Raw genomic sequence first — 13934 nt, forward strand, 5'->3', positions numbered from 1 at the left:
CTATTATTCGGCCTTGCTTTTCACTTATTGCCCCAAATACCGAATGTGTGTTTTTTTGCAATATTTGGCTGAATATATTCGGTGCATCCCTATTTCTTTTTGCTGTTTGTCAATCATGTGACAGCGACAGGAAGCCTTTAATTTGTCAGAGCAGTAATCTCACAAACTCCATGTTATAGCACGGCTTTGTTCACTGGACGGATATGGATTACAGACTCAGAGTCTACAGTCAACACATCAAAGGCCCTGTTTATTCCTGGTATTAAGGTGCATCTTGAGTGATCTGATCACAAGTGGGCTGTGCTAAGCAACCAAGAAGGCACATTATGATCCAATCACTCAAACCACTTGCCGAGATGGTGTTGTACATATTTGGCCACATATGTTTTGTAGTGCAAACACCAGTGCGTCCTGATGTATCCCCGACAGGACTACATCATCAGTGCCGGACCTCGTGGTTGTTTTGGTGACAGTGTGCTAATGCTATATAAGTTGTCCATTTTAGGACGACTTGGACAAAGTGTTGCATGACTATCCATCATTGTGCCTTATGAAAGGAGATGTGCTGAATTCTGCTAACAGTGATACCTCCAGCACAACTGCTAACGTGACTAGCAAGCATGCTAGTGAGCAGCTAGCGAGAATGTAGGTGTAATAACCTTCGAGCCTAAGTGGCGTAGGCAGTGACGAAATATGAACAGAAGTGGTGAGCTGTAGACGCATGTTAGACACAGGTGTCTTGGCTGTTCACTTGTGTTTGGATCACTGAGACACATGATAATACCAGATGTAAACAGGCGCTAAGTGTAGTGTGTGTTAGCATGCTAACTTCTCCTTAGCTTTACCACGAACTACAGCTAAGGCTGATGGGAATGTCATTAGTTTTGCAGGTATATATTTCTTCTCTAGAATGATGTTGATGTGTAAATAGTAATGTAATGAGGTCACAAATGTACAAATTATAATGTGATGTAATCTAGCAAATATCATGACAATCCATCTGATAGGTTTTGAGATGTTTCACTCAAGGACAACCACAAATAGGAAAAGTCAGGGGATCACCAAAGTCTATAGAGTCCTGTCTTTACTGTGGTTAAAAGTCTTAAAATACAAGCAACGTACAGTAGATTAATAAAGACTTATTTAAGACCTATTGCACATGGTATGTGGGCTAAAACCATTCAGATATAAAAAGAAAAATTTTAGCAGACCTAATATTACTATTTTTCACTATCTTAATATAAACTCTGCGTGGCGCAGTTAAACCAGTAGCAAAGGGAACAGTTTCCAGCACAACATGCGCAATTAACCCCGTCTCAGTGCTGTTGAAACAGGTGAGTCATACATTTAAAGATGTAATCAGCAGTTCTCAGTCTCTCCTGCTCAACAAAGTCCTCCATCATAACTGTCACAGAGCTTGTTACGTTATTTGAAACCCCTCCACGGGGGTTCTTGAATGGTCAATCATCTGCAGTTGTCACTCTGATTTTGTGTTTTTCACAACTTTTCATTTTGAAAACCTCATCTAAAACTGGACCTGTGTTAAACTGTTGGGTGTCGGTGTACAGAACAAGGGACAGAATCCTGAATGCTCACAGTTTAAACATATCCCCAAAGCAGCTGACGCTGGAAAAAAAACTGTTACTGACCTTTCATTCAGGTACAGCTATCGAAAAGAGTTGCTGCTCCACAGTAGGTGGAAAAATTGTGCCTAGACTCGGCTGTTTTCTCCCCCCCCCCCCCCCCCCCCATGATATGATAAGTTATCTTTACCAAGCACACTGTGGTGTATTTCAGACAATGAAAGGAGCTGTCAGTTTGAAGTCCTCTTACAACCATATGCATACATACTCTAATTAGATAAGCACTGTTTCCACCTTAAAGACAATAAAATGAGCTTTAGAGAGTTTGGAAAATCACAAAACTTTTCAAATCAGAATGATTTGGATGAGGTAAACTGTAGTCTGGGAAGCCCTGAAATGCAACCCCTTTAATATATACAAACATATACATATATTTTTATACTACCCTAGCTATATCCCCATCTTTCCATAATGTGGGACGACCATAACACTTGCAGGAGCTGTCAAATTACATGGAAATCAGTGCTAACAGATAGACTAACAAGCCTGAGTGCAAGCTAATTAGCCGGAGAGTGTTTCTGATGCCAATACGTACACCAGTACCAATAAGTATCCAATGCTGCTGGATCCTGTATCGGCAAGTATGCTAGTCTAAGCATCGATCTGATACCACATAATTACTAAGAAACTTAAAATAAATGAGCTAAAAGTACAAAATGTGGGCTTGTTTAAAAAAAGGGGGGGGGGGGATCTTATATCACTTTTCATATTATGGAAAAAATGCACAATAGCTGCTGTGTCATTAATGTAGATATTTTCTTACACAACATACAAGGAGAACTCATTCAATCTGACTGCAAATACCTTGGTAACACTTTACTTGTTTACTACGACAAGAAAATGTACAATCAACCCCCCCATAACTACGTCTGTACGTCTGTGTGTGTGTGTGTGTCTGTGTGTCTACATAAGGGTGGCATGACACTGTCATACCACGGTCATGCACCTGTCATGAACATTATGTACATGTCATAAATGTTTATGACTGCTGTCATTAAGTGTCATTTGGTTTTTGTAATGACAAGTTGACATTGTTTGGGTTGTCTTGATTATGACAACTTGACATTAATCAAAGTGGCATTACCAGAAGTTGTCTTTGTCATGACAAGTTGACATTAAATTTGTTTGGGATGTCCTTATAATGACAACTTCACATTAATCAAAGTGACATTACCAGAAGATGTCTTTGTTGTGACAAGTTGACATTGACAAGAAATGCACCTCTTTTTGTGTTTATTACAAGTTGACATAATGATTATTTTTGTTATGACAGAGACATCTTCTGGTAATGTAATGTCATGTCTAGGTATCATAATAAAGACATCCCAGACAAATTTAATGTCAACTTGTCATGACAAAGACAACTTCTGGCAATGTCACATTAATTAATGTCAAATTGTCATAATCAAGACAACCCAAGCAATGTCAACTTGTAATTACAAAACCGAATGACACTTAATGACAGCAGTCATAAATGTTTATGACATGTACATAATGTTCATGACAGGTAAATGACCGTGTCATGTCATAGTTATGACAGTGTCATGTCACCCTTATGTAGATACCTTCAAGTAAAGTGTTACCAATACCTCTTATCTCACATGATATGTTTTCACTGGCAGATAACCTCTCATAAAGCTGGACTTGTTTACAGCAATATGGCAGCAGTGGACATCCCTCGTCTTATTTGCTTGCAGGATAGACAGGAAGAATATTAGAGCCAAAGCAACAGAAGAGTGTAGTTTATATCATTGTGGAAGAACATGTTGCTTCAGGGGGCTTTTAAAGTCATGAAATATGACTAACATTTCATAGCTATGAAGATACACTGGTAACATAATGGTAATACTGTTTGCACTAAAGATAATTGTACGAACACACCAAGAGAAATATGATGGCAATAATGTTTGCCATCTATATTAGTTTGTGAAAAAACACCTCTTGCATGATGGTGATTGGTCTTCTTGGTTATAGACTGCTGTCCTCTAAATGAGACTATTTACATAATTAGTCTGGTTTCCACTACAGGGCACAACGAGGCTGGCTCATTATTGCTGTCACTCATTTTTCGATGTAAAATTGCTTCAACTTGTCAAATGAGCCCAGCTTCTTTTTTTACACTGTTATTAATATATTAGCTTTCATAGAAATTATTGCATGCTGTTTTTGCAGCTGTGTTAAACTGCCTCACCCAGCGAGGCTCTGCATGTGAAAATCTGATGATCTCACACTACAGAAATGACCTTTTCATATTAAAAAAGTTGAGCCATTTTGTTTTTCCTTAAAGCAGCTTTGCCTTTCCCCTCCTACAATCTAACTACCTTGCATTAGAGGCTGCTCAATTTTTCCATTAAAATATAATTAGATTCAAGAGCATCCTTGAGACCAATTGACTTCAAACAGGTGAAATTATTCCATGGAAATTAAGATTTTAAGACCAGATTAAATTACATGGGAGAGTGGATATTTGTTCACCGTGGGTGCACTACAGCAGATCCCAAGCAAACAAGTTCACAGTAATTGCTCAGTTGGTCTGCAGTCCACTGAACTGCCAATAAAAAAACACACTGTATAAAATTGTATAAATCAGGGTTATACATAGACTGTTAATAATAATGAATGTAGCCACCCTGACGTCACCCATTGGTTTTGAAGCCTTGAGTCTGGCACCAGCTTGTTTTTTTGGAGGCAGAAGTGACAGAAGTCCAGATTTGGACAAGAGGACTTTGAGTGGTCATGCCCTTAATTGTGCATAACTTAAAGCCTTAATTAAACTTAAACAGGTGAGATATATAAAAATTCATACCCCTGTACAGCTGTCATGTACGGATAAATTAGCTATAGTGACTAAAACTGTCTTTTGTACCAGGCTGTAAACATGGGCATTTTAACATGGGGGTCTGTGGGGATTGGCTCGCTCTTGAAGCCAGCCCCAAGTGGCCATTAGAGGAACTACAGTTTTTGTTTTTAGCCCCAGACCTTGCAGCTGGACTTTGAAGTCAGTTTGACATAGTTGCCAAACCTTGTAGCTGTAATTTCTGGGTCTGTGATGCCATTGGGCCCAAAAACACTTTTTTAAAGTTGTTTTTTTTAAAAATGGTAGAAAGAATCGCACATACAAATATCAGACGAGGACTGGACAGAGATATGTGAGACACAGGCAACTACTGCAAACTCAAGGTCCCTCAGGGAGTTTGGTTGGCAAAACCTTGTGCAGTTCTTTATCACCTCCAGACAAACAGCACTGTGGACAGGCCCACAGAGACAGGGCTTTTGTTGGATGCAATGTGGAACCTCACTGGCCAATCATTATCATGTTTTCTGGGCCCAAAAATACCACCATATTGGCAAGAGATTGCAGCTGAGATTCTCAAGATTATTGGGATGGATTTAGTCTATTCATTTGTCTTGTTATACTTAGGAAAAATACCTGAAACCGCCCCAAACAAAGATAAGTATTTATTAAAGATACTTTTGGCAAGTAGCAGGAAAGCCATAACTCACAAATGGTTGCGAGTTGATCCTCCAACATTTGCCCAATGGCTGGGGATTATAAACGAAATATACTGTATGGAAAGACTTACTTTTATTTTAAGACTTGAGATGGAAAAATGTACAAAATACTGGGAGAAATGGATTGTGTACAGACACCATTGAAAAAGTGTGACACCATTATTAAATTACACCATTATTCTTATTTAGTTCTGATTCAGAAGGGTTGTGGAGTTGACCTGTCATGGTTAAGACACACCCAATAGCTTTATTATTTAATGAATTTATCAAAAAGTAGAAAGCATACCAGTACTTGAGCAGCATTCCCGCCTTTTTGGAAACCAGGAAGTGAGACAGGAGTCATTGGAATATAGCTAGCTCCTTTTATGCCTGATTAAATCATGGTTTTGTAGAAATCTGACGGAGTTGACAATAAGCCATGGTACATCTTTAAATGGCCAAAATTTTCACACACACACAAAAAACATATTTAAAACAAAGATGATAATAGCAGTACATTTTACACTGATGTTATTAGTATGTACTGTTAGTGTTAGATTTTGAAGGCTTGTAAATTGTTTGACGTTCTGAATTCTTTTCTGGGACAAAGCTGTTTTCTGGTTCAGGGCAAGTTTAACAGATAAATGAAAGCAGATCAAAATATTTTATACTCTTTCACTATCTGGATTTGATCAGTTTGGTCCAATAATATTTAATGACATTCAAGTCTAGAAGAGCTGCATTATTAAACCATTTTATTCCTGTTCAGGTTAGAGGAGGGCGACACCGGACGTCAGCCACTTGGACGGCAAAGTCTCTAGTGCGCCTGCTCTATTGACCCAATGATAGTGAAGATCTGGGTCATTTTACACCCAGGAAGTCAAACTGTTTGGCCTCATGTACCACTGAGCAACTTTCATAGGAAACAACAGGGCTCTGCCTCCAACGCTGTATCCAGTTCTCTTTATACAACATGGGTGTGAATCACGCACGCAATAAAAGCCCTACATTGCTGCATTAATCTTTCCTGTGTTCTTCCCCTTCAATTTTTATCTCTTTCCTTTACACTTCTAACCCACTCTCTGTGTGGTTTCCAGATGGCTACCCACGAGATGAGATTGTGTACAAGTGGAACCGCAACTCAGTGGAGACTTCAGACCAAAAATACTGGAGGCTTTACCAGTTTGATTTCATGGGGCTCCGAAACACCACAGATGTGCTCAAGACGACAGCAGGTAAGAAAGACGTCAACAAAAGGTTGAGAAAAGGTCAATAACTCTGGCACAGGAGTCACAAAACACTTTTATTTCATTGCATTATAACTGATGATGATTTAAAACTTTATTAATCCATGCTAGGAAGCTCTTTGTTCACGTCAACCCTACTTTTCATGGAGATCAAAGGTCAGTTTCAGCTCAGTAGCAGCTGGAACTGGATTGCTGTTCAGCTGCCTTCAAAATAAACCTCTGGAGCCGTTTGACTACCTCGGTGCCCCGAGGTGTGCACAGGTTAACATTAGCACCGTGCCCATAAATGTAATCATATAACTACAAGCTCAAAGCTCATAAGTATTCCCCTCGGGTGTAAGGGCAAATAGGTTTCTCCACTGACATTAATCACCAAGATTAAAGATTAAAAAGGAAGTTTAATTATTCACTCCTTTTCCTTCTCTCTTCCAAAGCTTTCAGTGCACTTATTAGGCCTTGTTTTCTTTCATGATTTAATTTAAGTTTGTTTGGGAGGCAGAGAGAAATATTGTTTCCCCCACAGGTGCCCGTAATTATACCCGCAACTGGCATGGGATGGACAACTTCCTAATCCATTTTTAATGCTTCCATGTGGCAGATTTATAAGTCAAGCATTATAAATGAGAGAGATAGAGAAAGAGTGTGATGCAGAGATTGTTAACCCCTCTTAACCTTGTTTATGAGTTGCATATATTGCTCCTAGTTTGTGCCATATGGTCTTTTGTCGCCGGTGCTCCCGTCTGCATAATGTGACCTAATTTAGCTTTCTAAGAGCTGAACCTCTGTTCATGAATATTCGAGGAACAGGAGTACTCGGCGTGATTAGGAGAGAGATAACAAGAAGTGGCATCAAATTATTAAGGAGCTCAGTGGAAATTAGTTGTAGCTTCATTTTGCAAAAGCGTGGTAGAGTTTGTGGCGGTACTCAAACATGACATAGCTAAATCAAATGTATCCTTTTTAACTGAAGACGTTAACAAATGTCTGTTTAAGTATATCGCCCATTGGGAACGCTCATCAAGCATCCTGTTTGTATCTGATGAGAAACTCTTTCTTTGTGTTTCTGATCACACAAAAAGAAGGTGACTGATGAGCATCCCGAGACACATTGATGGCCTTATAAATTATATGTTTTCCCGGACTCCCGCTGCATCGTCAAAACACAGCCAAACTAATTTTCTGCTGAGATGTTCCAAAGCAACGGCAAACCTACACATCTACCTCATGCTGTTCAAGAAAATTAGCCGTTTTCTCATTTATTACCTCGTTTCTTTTTCCTGTTTCACTTGCCGGAGCTCCTTCTCCACACGCATGATGATTAGATCCCCGGCTAAAAATACCTATCATTAATTTACATCATGACAAACTTCGAAAGTGCTGCGTTTCTCTTCCTCTCCCTCGCCCCCCCCCTCTCTCTCTCTCTCTCTCTCTCTCTCTGTCTCCTAACTCTCCAGCTTTATCCTTCATCCCTCATAAACACATGAGGTATGGGGCTGTTTTAATGAGGACAGAGTGGACAGATCCCCGGCCACAGCGCCACTGGGGACCTCCGCTGCAAATCCACCATCGTTATCAATTCAGCAGCGTCCTCTTCAAAAGGCCCCAATGCGGAATCCCAAACACTTCAGTGCTTTGTTCTACTATCCCATGGCAAATTCCCCAAAAGATCCCATTATGCCCTTTCCTGCGGTTACATTGCTGAAATGCTGATGTTCTTCCTTTTTCTTTCTTTACATGTCCACCGTGGAAATTCTTCAAATGCCTTTAGTAAAGAATCTTTTGTGAAATGGCTGAGAACCCTGCGCCATGATCTCTGATTGCATCATGGATCACAATACTGATATTCCATTTGATATTTCTTTTCTGCTTGATGTGATTGATCCGTCCTGCATCCTTTGACTGTGCTCACTAGTCTGATCACAAAGAAAATCACAGGTGGATGAGACATGTCCAAGGATATAGACATTTAAAAAGAAAGGTGACCAATCATAGTTAAGTAACGGGAGCATGGCACAGCAGGCTTGTCTGGCTTTGGATTTCTTTGTATGTTGAAGTAGTGCGCATGGGGCTGCGGTTAGACAAACAATCAGCATTTATAGAATTTGAAGGGCCACGTCCTTTCTTTTTCTTTTTTTTTTTTAAGCCTTTCCAAAAACAACCAGAAACAGGCATAGTGGGCTGACTAACGCATCAACAGTTCTGGGATGCTATCAGAGTTTTAGCTAATGTCAGTGGCCGTTGTGTCCTGCAAGATTCTGTTACTGTAGTGCCTATTTCTCTCCAAAAATGTTCTCTCGAAACATATATTAGTGTCTTGTTTAGCTGTAATAGCAAGAGTTTGTGAACAGGAAGTGTGTGCCATACTGTTCCCTGCATTCTGAAAACGGAGGCTAACAAAAACTGAGATCAAACAGTAAAACTAAGCGGCGCTTAATTAATTATTTGCATATTTCTCACCTCAGATGTTTTCAGAAACATATTTTAGCTGACCACTTAACTGTATTACAAGATTGTTTGTTACCAAATGGCTGCCATTGTGTAAATGGATGAGCTCTCATGACTTCACCCACCAGCGAGAGCATTTATTGGTTGGGTGCGGTGTTGTGCATTCTGGTAGTTGTAGGTTTTCTACCTCTTGAGCAAAAGCGAATGCCACAGTCCTTTTTCTCTGTGTTTTCTGGTCATGTTGCACCAACATCAAAAGTATTCCTATCTTTGTATTGCATAAACAGCCCAGTTTATAATAGGACTATCTTTCCTGTGGTGCAGTCAGTGTTACTTGAGATAGCATTACATTACATTTTTTCTTAACATACTTAAAAGACTACTGTAGGACTAACTAGCTCTACACTGTAGTACAAGAACTTGCCTTTTCATGTCTTCTCCATAGATTAGCAGCTGCTGAAGATGCTGGCATGATACCATGTTTGTAGTCACAATGTGCATATTTGGAGCCTTTTCAGGGTTCAACGCTAAGGTTTTTTTTCACTTGCCCGGTCGGGTCACAGATCTACTTGCCCAAAGTCAGTTTTTACTTGCCCTATAAAAATTGTTTAATTTAAGCGGCTATCAATTAACAAAGACTGCAGTTATTTTCATGTTATGTAATCTTTATTCACACTGTATTTATTAATTAAAACAACATATGTCATGTATTGTAGCTTAATTCCTACACAAAAATGACAGTGTCAGGGCTTAAAGTGAAAAATGTGTCAATCATTCTCCGTCTATAATTTTGCTCTCTACTTGAGCCATGCCCACCTCTATTTATTTTTCACCCCTCTCTCCAGTTCTGCTGCATTAACACCGGGTTTAATATACTTTGCTTCCATCTCTCTGCCCTTCTCTACTCTACTTCAACGCTACTTAGCTCTCTCTCTACTCTACCAGTAGACTACCACATCCACCTGTTGCACAAAATGCACACAGCAGTGTTTCCCCTAGGATGGAGTTGTAGCAGCGGAGGTGAAGCACATGCATGAAAAATAATTTTCACATGCGTGAAACTTTTTTGTATGCTTGCAAAGCACAGCCTGCTGGGATGTTTCTATGTATCTACTGGCACCAGAAGGGCTCTTTAGGACTAAGTACATACAGTACATGTGTGCACAGTATGAGCAGGTGAAATGTCTGTCTAGCTTACATATGAGGTGTCTCAAGATTTAGGAACATACAATTTTATTGAATATAATAAAAGTAAAAAGTCACTTGACATGCTGTTTTGTGCTATGACCTATTTAAGTGCTGGAAGTTGTTATTTACGTGCCATCGCCTGAACGCAACACAAGCTCAGCACCAAGAGTGCAGCGCTGCTGTGCGAGCAACTGTTTGTCTGTGCGTTGTTGCTGGTTATTTACACACTGTCCATTTCAATAACTTTGTCAGCTGACAAACTGCACCGGGCTCGGGGTCAGGTTTGGTCAGGAAAATGCGGCCCGAGCCGCTCTAGCGTGCTCACCTGTGTGTGTGGCGGAACTCCGCCGTGCGCGATACAGAGAGCAGAGGAGAATTGTTAACGCGTGACCATGTAGAGACAGAAATGACACGATGACATAACACCATAAATAGTATGTTGTTATTCAGTTCAATTCAATTCAGTTTTATTTATAAAGCCCAATATCACAAATCACAATTTGCCTCACAGGGCTTTACAGCATACGACATCCCTCTGTCCTTATGACCCTCGCAGCGGATAAGGAAAAACTCCCCAAAAAAACCCTTTAACGGGGAAAAAAACAGTAGAAACCTCAGGAAGAGCAACTGAGGAGGGATCCCTCTTCCAGGACGGACAGACGTGCAATAGATGTCGTACAGAACAGATCAACATAATAAATTAACAGTAATCCGCATGACACAATGAGAGAGAGAGAGAGAGATGCAGGTAATGACAGTAGCTTACAACAACATTATTGAAAGTAATAATATTATAGTTATAGTTCTGGCTACTGTGGTACAATATGTTATGTTATTATATGAAGTGTTCGTCATGCAAAATAATATCAATTGGCGCTGTGGGCAGGACATTGTTACAGAGCTGTGCCTGTGACTTCAGGCAGAGAGACTGCTGCATCAGAGCTGAAGGAGCACGTTTTAAAATACATTTATTTTATCAGTTAGTTATTAACTTTGACTATTTTTAGCAACTTGCCCGATCGGGCAAGTGAGTTGTTAGTTTACATGCCCGACCTTGAGTTTTACTTGCCCCGGGCAATTGGGCAATCCTTATTGTTGAGCCCTGCTTTTACTTAAAATAAGTAGCCGTAAGCATAACACAAAGCTTAAGAAGCTACAGTTGATACAGTAATTTGAAAAGTTACTAGAGTAGCTAGTTGGGTATAGCTGATGAAATAATTGGAAACCGCTTAATTAGCTACATTATAGCTATTAAAATCACTGAAAATATTTGTTTAATTAGCTAGCTAGGTACAGCTGATAAAATAATTGGAAGCGTATAGTTGTTTTTGCCAACAAAATCAACGGTCCCTAGCTAAAAATGAAGAATCTGCATCTAGCTTTGAAACCATTGTTTCAAAAAATAGGCCAAGAATGTTGTGTGGTAAATCTCCTGCTGTTACTATTGTAAATTGCATGTGCCTTGCAAGAAAAAAAAAACTTGACAGGTGTAGCAAGAGTAAAAAAGTGGGGGGCAGGGCTTAGCGAATAGACTTTATTGAGTTGTGCAGGGATGCCCTTTTTATGTTGGCTAACCCGAAAGTTAGCATTGCTCTGGTTCCCTTGACAAAGGTCAATGGATTTTTTCCCATTGGATTTTGGATTATAGCAAAAAATACTCTGTGGCAGACAAAAGTTTATGATACCTTAACATTTTGCTCATCAAGATAAAATTTACACCACTTTTATGATTTGTGAAGCATGAATGTTATCTCCAGAAGTAAAATGCTAACGTTAGGCTATAAACAAACTGGACTGCAGGAGCATTACTTACCACCACAACCAAGCTGTAAGGCTGTGTTCAGCTTATTTTGGCTCTCATTGTTATTAATTGATTTTTTTTAAAGACACATAAAATCTTCAAAATTTACATGTGTGGCATTTACTGACATATTTTATGTCATAGAACAAAACCTAAACATCTTTTAAGCTTGTGTTAACCACAGGCATCTAGCGAAATACCAATTTAAAAAAAAAAGACCCACTGACTTTGAGACGAGGGAACCGCAAGTGCAAAAATGTGAATCATTTCAGGGTTTTAGGACTCATTACTGTACCACTTTGTTTCCTCAGAGTGTAGCAGATCAATAACCATACTACAGTGATGAATTAGGTTACAGTAATTATACATACAAAATTCTGGAGACATTACCAAAGTTAGTGTAGGAAAATAAATGCACTCATACATGTTATTTTCTTGGCATCACTGCCGTCATGTGTCAGTGTAGTAAAGACAGAGGCAGTCACAATAACAACATCTCAGCTCAGTTGTCTCGAGCTCATTAATGAAAACAGTTTTCGGAAGAATTTCCCTCGCAGCTTCCAAACAGACAGTAGCCCCGACCGTATGGCATGACAGAGTCTGTCGACGAGTGTAGAGCAGGCAACTCGGGCTAATAAGTATTCTGCAGGAGTGTGTAAACAGAGGGGTTGTTACTGTCCTAACAGAATGTAAACAGAGGGGTTGTTTGCTACGACGCACAGTTGGAGCACAGAAGTCACCACACTGCTCGTGTATGCACACGGCTATAGTTAGTCCATCTGGGAACGAACGTTTTTGCAGCCTCAATATAATTATTAATGCAAGCTAAACAGTATTATCCTGCAACATATGCAAGAACAACTTATCTTCTGGCACTGAATTGTCAAATTAGATGTTGTGTGAACCGTCTGTCTTGGTCTGCTTCTACAACTGTGCAGTGTTGTACTGAGAGGGAGGAAAAGGAGAATAATTCAAGCTGCAATGAATTGTTTTATTTACCCCAGTATCCTATTCATTTATTTCTTTATTTATTATCTAACCAGCATTATGTCCTCTAATCCTCACCCTTTTTGGATTGCCTTAAAAGAACACACACTCCATCTCAAACATAAATGGGAACACAACATAAAACTAGACAGTTTTATTTTGGTGAAATGGCAAAATACTCCAATTTTATGTTGTGCCAACTGTGTTGTGATTAAGAATTCCTTTGTTGTAACATTAACCAGGTAATTTGTAGTCATCTTTGTGATGTACAGTCAACTAATTCTTTTTAGTACAAGATCTGATTACATGCATCCTTCCTTAATGGGCTATAAAATTCCCTTTCTTAATAGCACTTTTGTATTGGCAACCATGGGATTTACAGAATCGACACTATATGAATAAAAGGTAATTAAATGCGCCTTACTTATTAATCTTCATTTTCCACTTAAACACATTTTCATTCCCCAATTTGCTTTAGCAGTAATTCTTCAAAACGAGCCAATCTACATGTTGTTGCCACTGGACAAAAACATGAAAAGAACCTCTAAAAATATGCTAATTTTAGTACAGATTTTGTGATCATCATCAACACAAAGACTGTCGATTAGCGCCTTCACTTGCACACAAGTGTCTGTTAACATTCTCATCCAGGTTTTGATCATGTTCAAGAGCTGTACTGAGGTGCTGTTATCATTAGTGTTAGGTTTCCGCTCATTGTGCCTTCATTATACACACTTACAACAGACCTGCAGTTACACTAGGCAACTTTTAGCTCAGTATTAAGATAACATAATGTGCCTTACAGCTTTCCTTGGTGCCTTAGTGTCATACAGAGACAGAGCACAATCATATCCCACCCATACTGGAGGGGAAACAATTCATCACTTGCCATTGACTGTCTTACATGAAGGTGCCTTTTTGTGACTTCCTCTAAAAGCTGATGTGTGGTAGGATGCACTACCAACAAGGTAAAGAACCCAAAACTACACTATGCGTGCTTCAAAAATTTTTTCTAATTTGTCCAGACTATAGAGGTTAAAGGTAACGAAGCTATGTCGGAGATATGGGATAGCATCACTTAACCAAGGAAAACCAAACTTATCAGAAATATGACACTTGGGCACAGCAACA

The 13934-nt window shown here is 39.4% G+C and overlaps 1 protein-coding gene across 1 annotated transcript in view; it reads left to right on the plus strand.

The window, feature by feature from the left end:
• The window catches only part of LOC117250239 (gamma-aminobutyric acid receptor subunit gamma-3-like), a 145075-nt gene that overhangs the window by 95812 nt on the left and 35329 nt on the right, over positions 1-13934 (plus strand). The window contains exon 7 of the mRNA XM_033616344.2: positions 6233-6370. Within this exon, the coding sequence (XP_033472235.2) occupies positions 6233-6370 (138 nt within the window). The remainder of the gene's footprint in view (positions 1-6232; positions 6371-13934) is intronic.

Source organism: Epinephelus lanceolatus, chromosome 24 (assembly GCF_041903045.1).
Source record: "Epinephelus lanceolatus isolate andai-2023 chromosome 24, ASM4190304v1, whole genome shotgun sequence".
Classification (NCBI taxonomy): domain Eukaryota; kingdom Metazoa; phylum Chordata; class Actinopteri; order Perciformes; family Serranidae; genus Epinephelus; species Epinephelus lanceolatus.